The sequence below is a fragment of the Mastigoproctus giganteus genome, chromosome 10 (assembly GCF_048544385.1).
Source record: "Mastigoproctus giganteus isolate SK-2022 chromosome 10, ASM4854438v1, whole genome shotgun sequence".
NCBI classification, from domain to species: domain Eukaryota; kingdom Metazoa; phylum Arthropoda; class Arachnida; order Uropygi; family Thelyphonidae; genus Mastigoproctus; species Mastigoproctus giganteus.
In genome coordinates this window covers 36,003,323-36,026,353 of record NC_143584.1, presented here as the reverse complement: position 1 = coordinate 36,026,353, position 23,031 = coordinate 36,003,323, and the positions used below count along the sequence as shown (strand labels likewise).

The 23,031-nt window shown below is 38.8% G+C and overlaps 1 protein-coding gene across 2 annotated transcripts in view; it reads right to left on the bottom strand.

The window, feature by feature from the left end:
- Positions 1-15,706: 15,706 nt before the first annotated feature.
- Positions 15,707-23,031, bottom strand: part of LOC150078976 (uncharacterized) — a 38,837-nt gene continuing 31,512 nt past the window's right edge. For both annotated transcript variants that reach the window (XM_090384065.1, XM_090384066.1), the window contains exons 10-15: positions 22,753-22,833; positions 22,338-22,502; positions 18,196-18,287; positions 17,513-17,621; positions 16,908-17,045; positions 15,707-16,779 (exon numbers count right to left, since the gene is read on the bottom strand). In XM_090384065.1, the coding sequence (XP_090240191.1) occupies positions 16,667-16,779; positions 16,908-17,045; positions 17,513-17,621; positions 18,196-18,287; positions 22,338-22,502; positions 22,753-22,833 (698 nt within the window). In that variant the 3' untranslated portion in view covers positions 15,707-16,666. The remainder of the gene's footprint in view (positions 16,780-16,907; positions 17,046-17,512; positions 17,622-18,195; positions 18,288-22,337; positions 22,503-22,752; positions 22,834-23,031) is intronic.

Below are 23,031 nucleotides of genomic sequence, written 5' to 3'. Positions count from 1 at the left end.
GCCACCGCGAGGAGGCCGAAAGAGCAGGAGCATGGTGGTTTATTAAGTATATTTTGTTAAAAAGAATTCCGGGAAGGAATTCTATAATCTCACGCAGAGCCAGAATTTGTAGTTTCATTGCTGGTCTAAGGTAATCTCAGTGCTAATATTTGTACGGTCTTGTACCATGTCTCTAAGTACGTTACTGCTATCGGTATTATTGATTTTTAGTAATAAAGTCGTGTTTATGTTGACGAGTGCTTGTCTACACTTTAAACAACTGTGCAAGACCTGCTACGGTTGCCGGTGCAGGTATCAGAGTGGCTACCCTCTCCCAAAAACTATTCAAACTGTTTGAAAACCGACTGGAAAAGGCCTGAGTTCGAATCCAATTTAACGACGGGAGGAATTTTAATTGAGTTTTTCCTCTCGAAAACTCGGGGGGTTTTCTTCCAGAAAATAGCAAATTGATCGAAGAATGCATGCAGTTACAGACCCAATATAATGACGCCTGATATCCATATTTGCTTGGACGCTTAACACACAGTCCTCATGGGTAGCACAATTGGTAGAATCGCCGTCCTTCCCACATCGGGTGGAAAAGACCTGAATGCGAGTCCGCCAATGATATATATGCCTTTTTCACAACGTGGCTGAGTTAGTCGGTCTCAGGCAAGGAGAGCACGGTTTTTTTCTAGCGGAAACTTGGATTTTTCGTCCAGCAAACAAAAAATCGACAACAGAACACACGCAATTTAAAGACAGCATGCACAGAACAATATGGCCTTAGTCGCCGATGCTCCTAAAGCCCAACTACAAAATCTTAACACACGTATGTATGACCTGTTACAAATTCTATCATCGTATTTGTCACGTGAATTGGAGTTAGTTTTCGATTACGAAACAGCAACAGTGGAATACCACTAGAGTTCGATATTGCTGTTTTACCCAGAAATCTTGTCGCTTGTGTTGCAACATGCTGCAAAGAGTGAACGAAGAATATGTACAGTTAATGTGGTTATTAGTGGTCGGCGCAGTAATATAAAAAGGACAAAAATGAAAAAAAATAAATAACAGTATTTCTTATCCTAAATGAGTTATTTGAATTAACCAAGATTTCATTACTCTTTATTAGTGTTTGCTGTGAACATTTATGGACTTTCCAATTTGAGATGAAAGCTAATACCATTAGTGAGTACTGATTTTAATTTAAATGTCAATTTGAACCTGTATTGGTTTCGAAGACTACATTAATATTATTTTATTCCAACTGTGCAGCTGAAATATAAATTCGCAAAACAGGTATAGAGCTTTACACGAACTGAAATAGTGTCTGAATTCCACGATTCATATGCAGGGGCAGTCATTTTGCATTATGCGAGCTGTAGTCTACTGAGTAGCAGCTATCTGTAATCTTTTTCCACCGGATACTCATGAAATATTCTTCATTTGATTTGAAATCACTACGCTCTTATAAGTTAAATAATTATGTTAACAAGCTGGACATTTAACTTATGAAAAGTAATTTGCATTGACCTGGAAGAACCAATATGGTGCAACTCCAAGCTGCACCAAATCTAAAATTTCAGTCCAAAGGCTATCTGATGTCACAGCTGTTGACTACATTGAAGTCTGCTACGTAATAATCCATACATATAGCTAGACGCATTCAATAATTGGGGAGAGGGAAGCATACTCAATATTTCTTTCCTAAAATACATGATAGACAATTTTAAATATACGTATCCCTCTCTTGTTCTGACATTGTTTTATGTTTGGTGAGTGACTGACCTTGAACTACGTACAGGTTATAATTAATAGTGAAGGAAAAATATATTTTTTTATTATCAAAGCAGTGTCTTTTGAAGATTCTCTCTCTTTTAACGAATCTTCACCAGGAACACATTTACTTGCTTATAACCTAATGCTAGGAGCATAATAAATGAATTTGAAGTATTAGTTGAGACGTTAAATGCCGACATTGTGTGAATAACAGAAACATGGTGTCACTCCGATATTGTGGAGCAGAATTGGAATATGGCAACTGTGTGTAACGAAAGGGCAGACATGGCAAGAGGGGTGGACTGAACATTACACTGTTTGTGACTGTTCAGTTAGTGAGACACAGTGGGAGAACAAAGAAGGAAGTGGGAGTATATTATATGCCAAATGACTGAGGAGTATAACGAACAGTAGGCCAACAAATCAGAATGGCTCAATATGGAGGATTTTAAATTTCCGGATGTCGATTGCATCTCATGGATAGGCAGCTCGCTCGATAGTACATTTTTTGGTTTGTTAGGTGTTGTTAGGCTTGTAAAGAGTTAAGTAAACTTAATGCTGATGGCATCTTTACTGCTCAGATGGCACACAACGGGACACAAGTTGAAATTGAAATGGATGGTCGCAGAATAGATGTGCGGAAATTAGGTTCGACCCAAGCGTGATTGGAATCAGCTTCCACCTAGTGTTGTTGGAGTGGATTGTTTAAATTTATCCAGAGCAGATTTAGGCAATTATTGGATGGAAGTGGATAATTTTTTTTGGCTGGATTCTGTATAAGCTTTGCTTCCTTGCATAGTTTGTCTAAAGTGATATTTCAGTCGTTGAATTTACACAATTCTCAGGACTTATGCTGTTCTTTTGGGAAAGAACGGAAAAAAGTTTTATTTTTATGGATATTTTTCGAAAAATGCAATTGCAAATATTAGATATCTATTAAGTGAAAGAAGTATTAATGAATACAAAAATTTAAATAGGAAGGTAATTTGAAGCATTCTGAAAAGAAGAGTCTTACGTTGAATTAGTCCAACTTTTAAATTTTGGCTCCTTTGAATTTCGAGATTTACCTTTGTGCGCAGCCCTGATGTCACTAGTGCTTAACTTGTATAAGTCATAGAGATTACATGAGATAATAAATATTAAAAAAAAAAAATCCAGTGAGCAGATTATTAATTTAAATTTAGCTCTGCAGTATTTCTTCCTTTTCCGTTGCTCATGTGACGAATTGCTGAACAGAAGTAATTGCAAATTTTGACACCTATGTAAAAATATGAGAAATATGCCTTTATTCTCGTAAAATAATTATAATAATTAATTTATAATTTTGATGGTTAAGTTTAAAATATGATGCTGCATCCCATGCATCTTTGCGACAAGAAGTGAAGAGCTAGCCTAGCTCCTACCCGATGTTTTCCCTCTCACTGATTGGGTGATCTATTCCTTTCGCTATTTTAAACCAGCAGCAAAGGGGATAAAACCCTCGAAACAATTCCCCCTTTGGCTGGTTTAATATCTGGAAATTTTTCCTCCTTTGCCGCTGGTTTTAAATTAGTCATAGATCGTCCAATCATTGAAAGGAAAATCATCGGGTAGGAGCAGCTATGCCAGCTCTTCACTCATCGCAAAGTTCCATGGGATGCAGCACAATATTCTAAATTTTAACCATTTGGTTTATATTGATTATAAAAAATACTTATTAAATTATCCACGAGATGGTACTTTTAGAAAAGTGTGGTGAGGTGAACTTTACTCAACTGAAATCTTTACAAGTATTTGAGAGATTTGCAAATGACATTCTTAAACTATTTCATCTCCTTTAAGGTTTTTTCCCCTTAATTTCTCATAAGTATGCAGACTTTTTTTTAGCCCTCAAACAGTAGTTAACTATGCACGGTTGAAGTAATAGCTCTGTGAATCTTGTGAATGTCTTTTTAGCAAGGTACCTGATGTGTTTATCTGATCGTGAATTATGTGTGCTTTGTTTATGTCCTGTAAACTGCTACTCTCTTTTTTTTTCCTAACAGAATACTTTCGAAAATTGCTTACAAGACGCGTAATCAAGACACGTCAAGTGTATCGCGTTAATCCATTCGTCTTTGTGGGAAGAATTGCAATGGATTTCTTTTATTTTGTGTCACTCTTTCACCGAAAGCTGAGTCGGACAGCAAATTATAGGCTTAATTTTTATCGGTTGTGTCGGTGGATATTTTATCCGTACAAAGTACCACCTTCCTGTTTTACATCCGCTTATAAAGGGCCAGCAGAAGGCTTTGGAGATGGTCGTAATTACATCGTCATCACTAGTGGCTTTGTTTTTCGGCAAAAATAACACTTTCCCTTTATTGTCTAGTCTGGTTCATGGTTGGCTGGCCATGGATCCGTTTTCTTTATTGCACGACACATGCAGGTCAGAGAGAATTACGTCCAAAGGTTTAAGGGTCGTTTTACACTGTGATCGTGGATGATACGCATGTTTGCCTTTCTCGGTTTAAAACGGGTCTGTGGAGGCTATCGTTTCAAGAAACTGGACCCAATGTATTCGCATGAAAACTGAATTCTTGAACAGTGAATCATAATTTTTTTTTTCTTTCCTTTGCTACCAGTGATCTTTCTCTGTTCCTTAACTAAAAGGCCTTCAACTGTTCATCTAGATTCGTGTTCCAAAGTAACGCTTACTCCTGATTGCAGTGACTGGAATCTGTTAATAATCAGTACGTGCCTAGTGTATTTAAGAGATCAGCTTTTCGGTTTGGTTGGTTGCAGTGTCATGGCGGAAGGCTTTCAGTCTCCGCATTGCGTTTGGTCCATATCTAGAGATCTCTCACCCTGAAAGTTCCATAATGTCAAAGAAAATAAAACATTTTAAAAATATGCAGTTCTGCTATAATACGAAATTTTATATATAATACACACTCAGAGCACGATTTTAATTTTTACTTAAAGGGAAGAATACATTTTTTTCCCAAGGCAAAGGTGGGGAACTATTTTCTGGTACTCAACCGGTTCATTGCTATATATCAAGTACCAAAGCAGTTAAGTCAAGACAGGATATCGTTTTAGTGTTTCTTATCAAGCAAGCGGCACCAAGAGTCATCCAAACTCCGCGTAGTATACTCTGTATCGCAGTAAAAACTATAAAGGCCAGAGATAGTGTCAGTTTTTGGCATAGTCTATGTAGTGTGTTGGTATATTGTTCCTCCGGCCATTTAGCCATGGGTCCCCAGTTGGACCACCACCACGAGGTAGGCCAGGAGTAGGGTGTTGATATAGTCTCTGGCTGGGGCGAACCGTGGGGCCGCCTGTGTTTGCAACTGAGGGCCCTGGGGGGGGGGGGGGACGACTCTGAAAGTTTTTATTAGAAATGAGCGCAGGGTGATAGTTCGAGGGAGTGAAGATGAAGATAAAGGAGGTGGACTGTAGGAAAGCTTTCACCTCGAAAACAAATTAAAAGGATAGAGAGTACCCCTGTGGGGGGAGCCAGCCTCCAACGGGGGGGGGACTGTTAAGATCAGAAAAAATGTGGTGATAGGGTCCCCACAGGCGAAAAATTTGGGCGGGAGGTGGGGAGGAAAGCCTGATGAAGGGAGTAAAGTCATGGGGCTGGGGGCGCCCGTGTGAGGGACGAGATTGCACTGCAGATTCAAAGTACTCTATTTTGAATCCCATATTGGCCAAGCCAATGTCTGCAGATCCCACACTATGCCGTTGAATTAGAAGGCAGTGGGGATTTATTATTAGCCATGTGGTGCAAGGAAGCCTGAGGCTTATGCTGCACCAGCCAAAAAAAAAATTCTGAATTACCCCGAGTGTGTGTGTGTGTGAAGTAGAAGAGAATCACCAAGAAAGGGTACAATGGTGATATCCAGCTCAGGACCCTGGGTGTGCCAAGCCCATACTCACCAGATGTTGAGCCCCTGGGGGGGGGGGGTTCCTAAGAGGTTGTCAAGCCGAGGTCCGGGCAGAACAGAGCGCACACACCACATGCACTCAGTCCGTCTACGCAACTGTCATACTAACACGTACACCTTTTTTTGGACATATACTTAGGGGCAGATGGGCTTTCAACACAAGATTATATTTTCTCACACATTCGCCATCTTGCGTTCATCACCTCACAGACAGATAGGATATAGTTGCCATCTAAATATGGACAACTACGAAGACAATCACTTTTTATATACTATTCACTAAAATTCACTCAAGTTGACCTGACATTTATACAGCTTAACCTGCAGATGGACAGTCTATAAGTTTTTTTTTTTTTTTAATATACAGTATAATACGCATTCAGGACACAATTTACAGTTAACACTTATTGGACACGCTTGCATTCACCATTCTCACGCTTATTCCACTCAGAATAGTACTCTGAATGGGACGGCGCGGCGCACACATTTATTTATTTTTATCTTATTTTATTTTTTTTGCAGTTTAACCGGACACATTTCTCACCCAGTGCAGCAGACCTATTCACCTATCGACACATATATTCATTCACACACAGCCCATGAAGGAACACACCTTGGCAGTTATCCTTTATCATCAGACAAACACAGATATAAGCTCACTCACGTCTGTCAACACGGTCATGACTAAGAGCTCCAACCCGGCTCAGACAGTACTGGTCATTTAGTGTCATTTATACAATATTCCACACAAACCCATGTCCACAGCCAAGTCCACCAGAACTCAGCTACAGCAAAACATACGCTCATGCAACCAAAAAAGAAAAAACATGGCACAGTCTTGGGGCATACCAAGGAAGGGATGGTTTGGGGAAACTAGAGTTACCTAGGATAACAATTGTCTAGTGACTTCCCCTTTTAAGTGTCTGTTCCCATCTACTGTTCCATTGATGGTAGAGTTTGATTTGAATTCTTTTTCTTGCTTAACATCCACTTCCAGGTCTACTGTAATCCCTACGATGGTGTTTGTGATTTTTCTTAAGTCTATAGTTGAGGCCTCTTCTGATAACTTCTAGATCAAGTGGTAGTTCACCGGCCAAGACGTGCAGAGCAGCATACCGACTTTGCAGCATATCCGTGTTTTTGTCAACAATATGATATGCTGGATGGACTCTAATTTTGCTCTGTTAACTAGAACAACCCTAGGGAACCAGGCACCAACTCTATGGACGATAACTTCCATAGGTAAAGATATCAGTATATCGTGTGTTCTCCCACTTTGCGTATTTTTTACAAGACCAGAAACTTGAGGTTTCTCGAGAAGGTAAATGGTAGTGTTATCCATTTTAAAGATATCTTTCTCTCTTCAGTTTAAGCACAAACACGTCAAAGGGGAAAAGGATATTGGAATCATTTTTCCACTGAAGTTAACAATTTCTGCTAATCCAGAGGGCCGTTTGAATGATAATGTCAAAATCAATCAATGCCTGATATGTATTGAAACAAACAAAGAAAAAAATATTAGAAAATTACGAATGACACTGCACAAGCCATTATTATTATTAGCCATATGGTGCAAGGAAGCCTGAGGCTTATGCTGCACTCGCCAAAACAAAAATTCCCTGAGAGAGAAGTAGAAAGGAATCACCAAGAAGGGAAGAATGATGATACGCCTGTGGAAGCATTCGCTTGAAGGAAAAAAAAAAAGGTGTTTCCACCTTTTTAGACAATTTTAAAATGGAAGGGAAAATATCCGATGTTTTCTCCTTTTATTATTTTATATTTTTCCTTGCACTTCTGGATTAATGGTGACTTGGTGATTATTGGTGGTCCATTGTATAACTTGAACCGCAATTGTTTGAAGCGGATGTTTGATGCTTTGAAGAAAGAAACCTCGGACAGGAGTCCACCTGCCTTCGCATCAGTGAAGCGTGCTACGAACGCACCCAAATAGATTATCGTGGGTTGCACGTACAGAGCCACCGGTGAAATACGAGACCTGGAGTTGGGGTGAAGTGACGTGTGACCGCACACAACAGGTGTGTGAATTGTCCGAGGGAGGTTATGGGAGGAATGTCGTGAAAGTAGCGACACAGCAGGAATACAAGATGCGTTTAAATTCTAGGAAGGGGTCAACAGACCTTTTTGGGCAAAAAAACAACAATGCTAGTAGGTCATCGGATTAATGCACCAGACGGAGGGCAAGTGAAGCCGTACTTGTGGGAACAAAGGCTGATGGCATCGGAGAAGGAAATATTTGAAGAAAACCTAGAAAGGTACATTAATGCATTAGGATTTTAAACCTTAGTAATGTGAAACAGCAGGGGTTCTCTCTGATATGCAGACATTTCGTGCAAAAGCATACATTTCTAAAGGATTATCTCCCCTCCCCCAAACGTCTCTTATGCATTCCTTGGATTCAGCAGTTTGGGTCGTTCCGATAATAATATGATGCAGATTTTCGCCACTTTGAAAATAAAGAACGAAGCCGTTAATTTCCATGGTGACTGAAATTGTTTTAGTATGACGCCATTTCTGAACTTGGTAATTTTAGCATTGCATCAACAGAACTCAGAAATGCTAATGCTCTTTCTCTATTTTGTATTTCTTTTTTTAATTGAATAAAATTAATCACGGGAACTCTCTGATCCTTCCCTCTCTCTTCCCCCACCTTTTCAGAATACTAGGATTCTTCAGAATATAGTCCACCACTTTAGATGAAAGGATAAATAGTCCTCCAGAATTTAAGAGGGGTAAAAAAAAGCTTCACTCATTCATTGGCTTTTTAAAAAATTTGACTGGAGATGCAGTTCATAAAAAACAAAGAATTAAATCTTCCATCTGCTTAATATTACATTTACACGTTAACTCAATAACTGCTTAATAAAGAAATTTAGACATGAATTGTGATGCGTACAACTAAAAAGCTATCATTAATTTACTGGAAATTCTAAAATAACGATTAGTTGATAATCTTTAATATACTTACGGTGTATAATGGCACGTAGTCTTTAGTTGCTCTGCCCTTTCATGATTTGCCTTCATCATTGGAGTTTAAAGAATCTGATTCTTTCAGCCACAATAAGTTTCTATTGCTCCTGTCTTGACGGTAGTTGTTCGGGTCACTCTTAATCTCTAAAACTTTCCAGTGTTATTTGTAGGGAATCGTTATTTTAGTCCCCTGTGTGTTCTGGAGGACGTGATCCAACCACAAGGTTTTCAATTTGAGGGGAATTTAATACGCCAAGCGATTGAGAGTGAAAATGTTCAGCTGAATTCAACTGGCGACAGCCAGGTTTGTATAAGAAATTGCTCTTGATATTGTAAATGGGTTTTCGGTGACTCTCAGCCACTGAAGCACACAGCATCCCTGACTTTCCAATTTAAAATGTCCTTAAATAGGTGTTTGGGGCAGAGGACCAAATTGTAGAGGGAAAGAAGGCATGTCAAGAAACAGGAACTAGACGTTTTTGGATGTCTTAGCTTTCAAGCTGTTGGTTACGAGCCCCTTAAGTTCTTTTTTCAGCAGCAGCATAACAGCTATTTTTGTTCTAGTGTTCTGAAAATATTGAAAGGAGAGGTCATCGTCCCCCAGGTCGGTATAAGAACGCACATTTTTGTGTGATCAGTTGATGAATAAATGTTTGATTCTGTCTTGTCTTCTCGTGTTACTAGTTATCAGAGTTTAACTATACGCCTATTGTATTATTTATGATGTGCTCATTAGAAAAATAAATCAGTAGATCTGTACCAATTCTTTCTTCAGTAACTTTACAATAAAAAAAAGTAATGTAGGCATTGCGTTACAGTTACATTTCAGGCGCAATCGATTATCAAACAAATAACATAATTCAATACGTAATCTATAAGGGGTGGTTAAAAACTTCCATACTGTTCTTGTTTACCAAAACCTCGCAATGTAATGATCCTGATTAATTGTGACTGGCAGATGTGTAAAATGTGTGTGGGAATTGAGAATGCACGTTGTGTACTTATATAAGCAGGTGCCCACTTCTGACCATGACTACAGGGGGGGGACCATCTTTTGGAAGCTCCCTCGTGCCTAGGTGGCATGGCGTGGGATGCTGACGTTGGTTCCAGCTGGTCTGGCCAGCGTGGGAATGTCGTTCGCCACGACGAACACTGCAAATCCTCCCACATAAGGCACACTAGTCCCATGACGTTCATCCTCCCAGGGGACATGTCCATTCCCTCCCACCTCCCTTCTCCCATCCTTTTCGCCTGGTGGAGCCTCCTACCCTAATTCTGTCTGCTTCTTAACGGTCCCTCCAGCAGAAGGTGGGTTGCCTCTGCAGGGGGGATGTTACTCCTTCCATTTCCTCCGGTTTCGTCTATTCATTTATTTCCTTCTAACGGGAATCCACCCTGGCAAGCTCAGGAGATGTCCAGGGTTCGCCCCCGACAGAGTACTCATTCGTCTACTTACATACTGCTTTGGCCCATCTCCGCGAGGTAGTGATGGGCAACGGGGGGTGCCTTGGTTTCCAAGCGCCCAGCAGCTAAGAGGCCAGGTGAACATAACACACGTGGACACGTGTATATAGAGATACTACGCGGAGTTGGGAGAGATTTTCGGTGACGCCAGACAATTAACACTATGTCACTATCATGTGACAGGTAGCTGTGAGGGGTGAGCTTTAAAGCAGTTCTTTTTTAGAACCAGTAGAGGCTAGAATGGGTGCACAGGGGATATGGCTTAATCTGTTGTCATGATATGTGGAACAAAGGTCCAGAAGGATATCGTAAATAGTGTCGAAATTTTGAAAAGGATCATAGCTATTATTCTACATTAATTACAACTTTTCTATAGGAGAGAACTGGGAGGTGGAGAGAAATGCGCTATGAAATTGGTAGACCTACTCGTAGATTTCTGTCCTGGGAGGGCTATGGAATCGTAGTTAATGTTAAAAGATTTTCTTAGACCAACAAAACGTACTTTGAAAATTTGATATCAATCCGAATTTTCTTTCTCTCGTAACGCTCTAATTTCTGAAACTGTTGGTTTCTGTGGGGGGGGGGGGGATATGAGGTCGGAATCGATCCTGAAACTTTCCCAGGAATTAAAGGAACGCATTCGATATTAACTTCCAAATTTTACTGTAAAAAGCAATCGAATTTCTGTTGGGCTGATTTTAATGAAGTCTGGGATGTTTTGAGAAATCGTCCTTAAAAGACCTGAATATAAAATATGATCGAAATCTATTCATTGGATGTTCTGGATAAAGTATGGATGGTAGCTTATTTCCATTATCCACTTCTTGATGAAGTTTCAAACAAGTTTAGTTGTAGATTATGGTTTCTAGGTTCAATTTCTTCATTTCTCTAGTTGATTGAATTCAGCTGGTTTAAACAATTAACACTAATACAACTATTATCAAAGTATTAGATAATCTAACAAGGATCTATTAGCCGACCGGGCTAGCCGAGTGGGTAAAGTACCTGCCCGGCAACCCACAGGTCGCGGGTTCGATTCCCGCCTCGGGCTTGGATCAAAGTACTGCAAAAACCTTGGGAGGTGCAATATGGCCACAGAAGCCGATGCGCCAATAACTACCAAAAAAAAAAAAAAAAAAAAAAAAAAGGATCTATTAAGAACATAAAATAGTAATAAATCAAGTGAATTCTGTAAAATCTGCTTAAAGTTTTTGAAGAGAGAAAATGGTGCGAACTGCTTAAGACATTTAAATGTCTTAAATGTTTTTTTTTTTTCTTCCTGAGGAACAGAAGAAGAAAATGAGCAAACAATTCGTTTGTAAATAAGCATGTTTATATTCAGAATTGAAAGGGAAGGATTGCATTATTTTACGAAAAATGCAACACCCTTTCAATTTCCGACATAAATACTATTTGTAACTGAAATGCTTTAAGCGAGATGATTAGAATTTATAGCCTTCAACGCTGCACATTGGCTATGCCTACCTGCGGTGAATGTGTTTTTGTATTGTAAGGTCCATAATGGATTGCGGCTCTTACTTTATAGATGTCTTATAAAAAATAGAGAGGAACTGAGTTAATCACAAGTTCCTAACTGTGGATGCTGGGATATTTCCGTACTTATTTATGAAGCGAAAAAATAAAAACTTTTATTCACAACGAGCACAAGGAAGTAACTTGTCAGAGCTATCATCAAAGCGAGTTCCAGAAAGATATTTGGAATTTCACCTGGAAGCGTGGGTTACACCAACTTCCTGTATCCTGGTTGTGTGTCATCTTAGTAATTGGACCTGTCTTCTCCGAAAGCAAAGGGCCTGCGAGCAATCTTAGTGTTCTTCACGTACAAGCGAAGGGCCTCCCAGGAATTTCAGTGGAACTCATCGTCAAGGGTTCCTATTGACGACCCTCATGACCTTATGGGTGTGGAACGCTATCATTACGAGCAGGTAACGAGGGTGGAGAAGACGTAGTTTATGTTATGCACTGTTGTCTTGAGGCGGGCATGCGACCTAACAGCTGTCTAGCCTTTAAGGCTCCGTTCTTCAGTCTGAAATTGGGATTCCGGTTGAGGAGGCGTTCTTCTGAGCCACGGAGTGGGTGGGTGTTTGAAAGCATCGAAAAAGGAGATAAGAAGTCGGAGTCTTTGATCCGAGGCATGCACTAACTTGAAGAATGGCTAATTTGAATCTTAAGAAGATCATCTTTTGTCCAGGCTTTGCTGGTGAAAGACTGAAGGGAAAGAAGTTAAGGTGAATGCCCCTCGATTACCCTTCTTGTTACAAGTTCTCATTAAGTAACCAAACACAATGATGTTCCGATTTTTTTTCCTTTTACTATAGAAGGATTGGAAATTTCTCATTTTATCTACGCGAATTCCCTTACAGATCTTAAGATGAAAGAGTTCCCACAACTTCACTAACCACAATTGTCCACTTAGGCGCTAGAATTAAACTCAATATCAAGTGCGATATTCATAAGTGGGTTCGTCCTTGATCATGACTCTTAATTCTTATAGCGTATGTTAAAGTTAATTAATCTACATAAAAAAAAAATTCCATTATATTTTGCCTGCCTAATAAGAAATAATCGTATATTTTGAAAATTAAAAAAAGTATTTCCACTTAATAGCATTATCAAGGGGAATGCAGATAAAGAGGAGTTAAAATTCGCTAATACCTTCAATGCAATAATTATTTTCCATTGGATACAATGCTAAAAGATTTTAAAGTAAATTCGATGAGATGTCATAAAAATAACCTTTTTAAGAATGTTCAATTACCTTTCTTATTTTTACATAAGTTGCCAATTTTCGTCAACACAATTGCAAAATAGGACATATAGGTCATTGAGCCTTTTTCCACCGACTTACATGCATTATTTAATAATAATAATAGGATGGAATCTGGTCTAGACAAATGCTAGACCCAAATATTGCATCAGGGAAAATCAGTGGGCCGAAACTACCAGCTGCAGACTGATAAAGAGATCGAAGCCATGACTGGGAGAGAGACCTACAAATACCTGGGGATTACGTAGGCTTAGCAGTTAGAGCACAAGGCCTGCATGACCGAAAAAAATACCATCAGAGACTCAGAAGCCTGTTGAAAGCAAAGCTGAATGGAGGGAACACAGTTAAAGCTATAAACACCTATGCAGTCCCAGTGCTAACATACTCCATCGGGGTCATAGACTGGACTAACATCGAGCTGGAGGATGTCATGAGAAATACAAGGATAATGATGACCAAAAGCCGTCAACACCACCCGAAGTCAGCAGTGGAGAGACTGACAATAGCTCGGAGTGGGGAGGAAGAGGCCTGATAGACATCATCCAGCAACTGAAGACAGCGATAGCTAACCTGAAGGAGTACTTCCAGCAAAACACAGCACTCTAGCAAGCCATAAGGATTGATAGAAAAGCGGCATACCCACTCAACCTAAGCCAGGAGCCCCTTCCCGCCCAGACGGAACAAACGAAGCTAGAAAGATGGGCAAAGAAGATAGTGTCTACAGGGTAGACACTACAATGGCCTCTAAGACAACTTAGATAAAATTGCTTCCAATGCATGGTTCACGAGCGGGACGATCTTTCTCGAGACTGAAGGATTCATGCTCGCCGTCCAAGACCAGGCAATCAACAACAGGAACTATAGAAAATACATCGGCAAGGATCCCGGAGTGTCAGAAGAGACGTCGACGATGCCACCTAGCCTCAGAAACGATCCAGCATATCACAGGGGGATGCAAGGTGATCGCCCTGACAGAGTAGACACAACCAGGTCGCCAGGATAATACATCAGAAGCTAGGGAGGCAGTACCAGTTGATCAAAGAAAGTGTTCCGTAATACAAGTACGATAGCTAACCTGAAGGCTAGCTAGTTTGTGAGTTGGGTCTGTAGTAGTTCCTCCAAGCTCTACTAGAGACCCAACTCACAAACTCTACTGGGACCGCACCATAATAACGGACAAGACAATCCCGCACAACAGACCGGACATAACCCTTGTCGACAAGAAGGAAAAGGCTACTACCTGATTGGCATAGCTGTGCCCAACACTGGCTACCTGCAGAATACCCATGAGGAAAAGATAAGAAAATTCACGAACTTAAGATTGGAGATCAAAGGGATGTGATATATGCAACAAGTAACGATCATCGTGTCAACGACCGGTATGGTGCCAAAGACACCACATAAGAGTCTAGCAGCAGTCTTCCAGAGAACACATACAAGGAACTCCATAAAGTTGCAATCCTGAACACCTGTAGGATAGTCAGAGTTCCTCAACCAACAGTAACAACAATAATAATAATAAAATAATGTTAGGAGAATTTTTTACCATCCATTGTCAATGCATTGTAGAGCACTGTGTTAACAAATTTGATCACAGAATTTTATATTTTTATTGTACTTGAATTTTACTCGCACTTTTCCCCAAAAAACCCGTGAATTTAAGAAATTATTTGCAATATTTGAAGCATAGTGATGAGGGCGAAAATTAAAGTTCCATGGTAAGAGAATTACGTCATCTGTTTTAGTCTCTTAACTGACCAATACGGGCATAAAAAACATAAAACCTGGTGGCTTTCCCTTTTGCTGTGGTACAGGAGGCCGAATGACGTCAGGTGTCTTCAGACATCTTAATTGGCTAGCTACCAACAAAGAGAAAGTTGTGTAGACGTAGTTAATATCCATACTTCCTGAGGGGTGTGTGTGGGGGTAGTTGGCTTGTTGCCGTGTCGTGATACGTGAGATAACAGAGGTCATGGTCTATGAAGCGAAGAAAAAAAATCTAATAGTGCAGTTAAAATTGTTGTGCGTATTCTGTTGGTCCACCAGTGATAGGCGACTGGAATAATGAACAAATCCATTAAACCACTAACTCACTTTGTATGACTACGTTCCAAACACTTGTCAAGGAAATTAGTGACAGCAGCGAGTAAAATGTATAGCATAGGTGATTAATTGCTGGTGTAAGTAAAAAGGATCTGTGATGAACAATTTTAACAAGTTTTTTAAGCCTTTTTTTTTAGTTTACAATCGATTAAATTCTAGAGAATTGATTATTATTCAAAGAAGTGTCAAAGAAAGTTCCCATTCTGATAACTAGCCGTCAAAACGACATATTGGCTGTGACATGACTCATTTATAGAAAAATTAATCTTCAAAATCGTTCCTATTAATCAAAATATCCTTAGAGTATTTTGGACACACAAACTTTGGGCTACTATATACAAGTTAAATGGTTTCGCCACTTAGAAGGAACAGTTCGAATCCAGTCGGACACTGGAGGAATTTTTATAGGCCTCTTCAATAGGGCTGTTGTTAGCCGAACTTAGGCAGAGGGAGTAGTTTTTTTAGCCACACAACACGCAAACCGTCCCAAATTGAACACGACTTGTAGAGGCCTAATACACACATAATGGGTCCGAGGAGGAATTTATTACTCCTGGAGATTAAATACTCAAAGACATCAAAAAAAGGCGAAATAATTTTTTACTTCTTTCGTATGAATTACAGAACATTTCAAACCTTATAAAAGTTCTACATATGAACTACAATAATAGTCAAAGACCACATTGCAGATCGTTAAATTTTTTTCACACATATTTACATGGTCACACGTACACAAATTCGCTGTCTTATACAAAAGCTGATTATGAATAGCACTATTGTACTGAAACTGCAAAACCCTATAGGAACATTTTATTTTACCCTAAGAGCGAGTAAAGCAACTATACACAGCTACCGATCCACTCCACTGGTAGCAGAAGAATTTAACGATACTTGAATATATATATAACTAAGGGAAGTATCAAATCCCTGAAGAATCTTCAGGTTTATTTCCAAGGAGGAACCAGGAACTTTCTAATTCTGTACAAAAAAAAAAAATCTTCTAAAAGATCAGTTCATAAAAATCGATGTGTTTCACTTTGGAAGACGTCTGTCAGTGAACTTAGATGGTCATCGTGGTGATCCAGTTTTGAGGTTAATCACAGGAAGACCCCTCCTTTAAATTATGCTCCTATTAGAGTTCACGCGAACACACTCTTTGTACACGGACGAGAAGTAAATTTCTTGGTAAAAACATGTCAGACATTTTAATTATATAAAAATCCCTGAGACAACAAGTCGTCGTCCAAAATGTCTCTAAGACAGTTTTTGGCTTATTTTTGATATATTCCAACATACTGTCCCGCCTTTATGCATTAGGAAAACAGTCACCATAAATATTGTGCATAATCAAATAATAAACCCCCCTTCAAAGAGTCATTCCTCTCCTCTCCTTCGTATCTAAATACTATTTGATTTCTTCGCTTTCCTAGCTGACGAAAGATATTTCGAAGAAAACGCTTGCTGTTCATTCCAACATGGCCGTTGTGACTTTTCACTACTGCAGTACGTGCCTCATTTTTGGTAACTGCTCAAATTCACAGGTAGAGGGCGCCCGAGGCATGATGCGTCCTTGTACTGTACAAAAATTATGAATCAGCACCACCAGAGTACAATTCATTCACACAATTCATTGATGTGCCATTTTTGCAGATTGTCACCATTTAGAAGTAGCTAGAATATATATGGCAATCAGTATGTTTAGTGGATGAGGCATTTGTGTAGTGGCTGAAGAACCACCCACTTCATTGTTTTCTTCTCTTGGTGGATCTGCAAAATCAAAAACGTAGATCATTAAAAACGAAGAAACAGAAGGAAAAAAAAAACAATTGTACTTGAAATATCATTCTTTGCTTTATTAAAATATAAAGATGGCTTTCCTGTGGTCAGATACGTACTCGTGACGGTCTTTGGTTTTGTAGTTTCTTTTTGATACCAGTAAGGATCTCCTGGAGATGGCTTATCATAAAGATCGACTACAGGCCTCCTTGTTGTCTTTGAAAGGTGAGGAATAACTGGATCTTCTGGACATGATGCTGGAAGAGAAGATGATCGGGCAAATTAGCACGTTAATGACCATCCCACATTTCACACAGTTCATTAACAATGCAATCTGATTTCACTTCAGCTAAAATGTCATAAAACAATTCTAAGTGTATTCAAAGTACTAGCATAAGCAATGGTGTGGTCAGGTTAAACTTGACACTCGAAAGACGTTTACGGAAAAAAATGAAGACCACGTGAACTGGCGCATCATGACCAAAATGGTTGAACAGTGGGATTTAGTGATGGTACATTAACTACTTAAATAACAGTAGAATTAAGAGAATTAGTTTTATCATCTATCCATGCCACAAGCGACAATTTATGAACTTGCATAACTGGTAGACAACTTTCTCTTGTATATTCGTGTATAAGAATCATTTCATATGAGACACTGACTCCAAATGCCATCTTTAAGCAATTTAGAACAAAGAAAAAGAGCAATTTACAAACAACTTACCATGCTTGATAATCTTCATGCCATAAATGAAAGGATCGTCGCCTCTATGACAGTTTTCTCCGGCCTCTTTGATATACGCTTCTTTGCCATCATGGAGAACCTTCCCAGACTGTACAAAATAACTTATGTAAGTGATGGGGGAAAATACTTCTATAACAAATAAATGTACAAGAAAATGATTGAAAGAACTTTAACGCCGCAGTGATTATTTTAATATATAAGCATCATCCTAGATGTAGATTATAAGCGCCATCTGTGTATGGTTTAGGCGAATTTCCAATTCACTTAAGCCATACAGATGGGGAATATTTCATTTTGGAGGAACACGCAATATGAAGAGGGGAACGTTTCATTTTATTAATTTTTTTATAACATATGAGACTCATTTCAGACGTTTCCTGGATATGCTACAGACAGACACAAGCAATAGAAACGATATGCCATAACCACCTGCATGTATTCAGGTGGTTATGCAACAGTCTTCTAGGTCCGATTTAGTTCTGTTCAGATGGATAAACTGATGATTCAGAAAGAAATAAAGGAATGGTTCTTTTAATACAAGTACAGTGCTGAAAGTATGACAGACTTATAGAATATTATTAAAATACTCTATAAAAGGTCAGTTGGTATGGAACAATGAACTCAGGATGTAGTATCATAAAATTGACCAAAATTATACTCACAAAACACTGATAACCTTCCATGTCCTTCCTCTGCGTGTAGGTATAATTAATGCCATTGTCTTCCCAGCTGCCTAGACATCGGTACTCGCGTTCTGAAAAGACAGTGTTGGAACTTAAAATTATGGTCATGAATTGAAAACAATTGCAAAAATATTACAACTATGTTCTACATTTCTTTCCCATATTATAGATACTGCACTTTGCGAATTATTTTAATCATAGAAACTCAGTCAAAAGATCCCGCGTTGATCGCACTGTTCTGGATTGGCCTGGTCTCTGAGTTGGCTTCAAACGGACTGGATTTGTTTCTGTATCAAAACATGGCGTATTCATTATTTTGTTTTCTAAGTTAGTAGGAAATGCTAATAAACTGATATTCATCAGCGGTTCATATCTTATTTCCCCAATCCTGTCGTGAAAGTTTGAAGAAACGGTCCAACTACTAGAAGGCCAACACTCTAAGGATTATATATTGAAGAAGCCACCATCGAGAACAAGCTGAGGATTTGGTAGTTGTTGGCGCATCGGCTGCTGTGGCCATATTGCACCTCCCAAGGTTTTTGCAGTACTTTGATCCAAGCCCGAGGCGGGAATCGAACCCGCGACCTTTGGGTTGCCGGGCAGGTACTTTACCCACTCGGCTAGCCCGGTCGGCACAAGCTGAGGAAAAAGACGGTTGTTGGTTAAGCGGGTCTATACGTAGGCCACTGATCAAACTGCCCATTGGTTCAAAGAGAAAGATGGACGGAAGAAATTGTACAAATGGCAGATCCCAGAACAGACCGGTGAGAAAGGTTCCAGCAGTGAGGTTTATTCAGAAAGGCGATTTGTGTCAGAGAATTCAAACAATTCACATGGGCATTTAGCAACATCCCTTTGATTTTCGCTGACTTATTTCTCTTTAACAACGCTGAATACCAATGTAAATAAGATACTCCTAATTCTCAACTGAGATTTACCACCAGCGCAAAATTATATCAAACGAGTCAACTGTCGATGAAGCCATGGACAAGTTTAAATAAGATATAAAGTTCATATTCTCCAATCACTGTATGGTCAAAGTTAAGGTTCATACGGTCTTCTAGGAAATATTGTACAAAGACCCGTTAGTTATTAATCTGATAATTGAGTCGCTTAATCAGAACTAGGTGATTAACACTATCTAAGTCTTTCCCTAGATGTAAGTTCTGTCTGAAGCAATGTCAAGCATGATTCGTCACAGGAAATTACTCAAAACATATAACATAGTTTTAGAGAATATTAATTATGAACAAAACAGTTTTTGTTATTTTTTGGAAAATAAACTGAGAGTTTAAAGCAGCAGTGAGCAAACTACGAGGACTTGGCGGATAATTTTATTTTTATATAAGGATTTTTTCAAATAATAATTAACTTCCACTTACATGGTGTTAAGTGGCAGAAAACTTCCTTTTTAATATAACTTTTTAAAGCGGTAAGCTATATCAAAGATTGTTTTCTGAATTTTTAATCGACTAAAAATGTAATTTCAAAAAGTGCTAGATCCCAAGGATCCGTAATACTAAACTGCAACTCTTTTCGATTTGTAGAAGATGAATTTGCCATTGTGTGCGTGCGACCAGCAAGATTCAATGCTCTCACTATTGTCTGCTAGAACTGAGATATTTCAATAGAATTTTATTCATCAAAGACTCCATGTTTATTGAGATCACTAAAAAGATCGAAATATTGCAATAATTCAATATAGAATATTTATTTAGAGTTCAATTTTTATTTTTATTGGACTGTAACAACAAATGTCATTGAGTAGGTGGCAGAAAGACACCAGACAAGATCTCATAATCCTGCTTTCCATTTTTGGCTAAAAATCGCATGGTTTTCTCTGAATAACACTGGATAAAACCATAAGTAGGCGTATTACTTATCATATTCGCCTTCGCCTACAAGAACTGGAAATACGTGTATATTGTGTAATGTTTTTAATTATAGTCCGTGGGTTATTTTGTTTCAACTCCTCGAACAGAATGCATGGCTCTTTAACGCATTATGGAGTAAGAAATTCAATGTCAGATTTAACAGACGCTGGCTAAAAGAAACGTTAAGTTTCTTTTAGCCAGCGTCATACCAAATTGGACATGCGGAATCTTTTCCGCAAACATCCAACCACTTCTCATTAAAAGGCCTTATGTAGCCGAGTGGTCAGCAGCAAGAAATCCGAAACCCTGCAAAGAAACAGCGCCTCACTGGTTTTTGGCGTGACAATGCTGAGGATACTCACTATCGGGGAAACAATTTAGTTTCAACTTTTATTAGGCAAAGGACATTTATAGAGAACGTGAACCCATAAATAGTTTAATACCACACGAGTGGCGATTTTCACAAATCTCGTCCTCATATTCGAAGACCCTCCCCGAATATTTGGTTTCTCCGATGACTTGGGTTTGAGACTCAAAGTACAATTTAGTTCTGAACACCTGGTATACCTGCATGCGCGTTTTAAGAGCTGCTAGAAAAAGCGAAGAATGGCACGAGAGAAAGCAGACAAGAATAAAAACTAAAAGTAAGCGAAGCAGAAAATGTAACTTGTGGAACGCCTTCGTTGTGACCTGGACCCGAAGCGCCACTGTCTGCGTGCCGATTGCTACTGCATGTGACGAAACTGGAGATGGCAGCCTAACCCTGACATTTGTTCCACTCCAGTGAAGATACTGAGCACCTCAATTTTCTCTCTCGCTGCTCTCAGAACACAGACATCCTGTGCCCCAATTACCGCTCTCGGCTGATAAGACCCCTTTGGGTATTGTTCGTCGAGCAAAATTACGCGGATTTTGGTTGCCCACACACTGCCAGACGATCTCTTCAGTTTTCAGACTGCACAATTTTAACCTTAAATTTAGATAAGTAATGTGGATAAACACGCTTCTTGAACTCCTTCAGAGAGAGAAGGAGGCTTCTACCATCAAACCTTGTTTCTTGTTATCAAGACATCATTAACCCCGAAATACCATTCCATTCTTAGAAATCTGTGTGCAAAGTGATGATGATTCTAAAATCAATCTGATATTTTTGAGAGTACCACAGAACGAACCTTAACTTTGCCATCGCATCAGAAGCCAAACCTATTTCTGTGGATTCTGATATGATAAAATATGGAACAATGCAGTTTGATTAAGAAGTAGAAAAATGTAACAGTAGATGGCGCCACTAGAAATAAAGAAAAACTACAAAATTTGTCTTTTGATAGTAACTTGTAACCATCTTATTTGTCTTAAAAACGTTTTATTTATTTATTAAAAACTTGTTGAGAGATGAAGTTAAAATAGTATGTTAGTACTAAATTTTCTTTCCAGTTTTATTAGTGAGTGAATTCTTTAAAAAAAAAAAAAAAAAAAAAACCACGAATAAGAAATTCCCGCATAAGAAGTTTTCCCCTGTACTACGTTTGGTTTCTTATTCCCAATTTCAGCTCTGTATTGCAATTTAGAAATTTTCTTTTTGTATTAAATGATATAAATATTTTGGTAATCGAACGAGTTAGTGCATGGCATCATTTTAGTTCGTAGTAAACCACCGAAGTTAGGTGAAATCATTGTTTTTTACATCTCATTGTGAATGCCTTCACAACGAGTTGCCCTGACATTGCACTACATGCAATAAGCAATGCTTTGCCACTGGAGAAGGCTAATATTACTTACTCTCCTCGGATACCACCACCTAGATCCGCCTAGAATTCACTGGTGAAGTGTTGTCTATTCGGGAATCCATTGTCCAAGGTGGTTCAATATCAGGGCAACTCATTGAAGATGCTTTCAGCGCTGGAACATTTTGATATAATGGAAGAGACATACTGCAATTATTTTCATCGATATTCGTAATTGGATACGTCGACCGCGTTAATTTCTGATGGTTGGAACAGTTCTGACTTTTTAAGGTATGTTGAAACTCCAAAGGAGCTCATTCTTCCAGTTAAGCAATTAGAAATCCTCAATTTAAAAATGTTTCCCCATTCTGAAATAGTACTTAAAAACGATCTTTAACTTATCTTTTTATTTGTGTAGTTAATATTTCATACCCTTAGGTCATTTTCCCTCCTAAGAAGTTCTAAACCTCCAGTCCCTTGGAAAACTTCTTATCCGGGGTCTACTGTATGTACTAATACATACCTTCGTAGATGTGCGAACTATTTTCACAGCTGCTGACGGTATAAAACATGATGTCTTTGTTATTACAGTCGGATGCAACTTTGGCACACAATCCAGCCCCACCAGGGACAACTCCTGTGTAATCTCCTGTGATTGGGCAAGGCGAAGTTTCCAGAGTACTTGTTCCTGCCAAAAATGAGTTATTAATTAAGAGTTGCAGATTTAATGAACATATATACGCTGTTCATTTAAATAAGATTTCAAAAGATGTGGCAAAATCATCCAAAAATTATAAAGATGGTATATCAACATTGCAGTAGAAGGCAAAATACTTTTAATGGTAGAAGTCAGTGGTTTTCCATTGTCTTCTACTGTTAAAAGTAATTAAACAGATTTTTAAGTTTTACAAGGTATTCGTATATAACAATAAGCTTACTGCCTTGGGTTGTCCACGAGTCCAGAGGAAACTGATAATCGTCACACAGAAGTTCTGTGAACTGATGGCTAGATCGGCTTCCTGAAAAAATAAATGATTTATAACTTCATTCTATTTCTGATATTTTTTTAAAGTTTGAGCTAACTAGACATTTTATAAAAAATTGTTTAAGATAATAGGACAAGGACCCTTATTGGTAATTTAGATGGACTGGGGAAAATTGACGAATAAGGGGAATTTCAGCACAGGGAGGGTTTATTTGAGAAACATGGACTACAC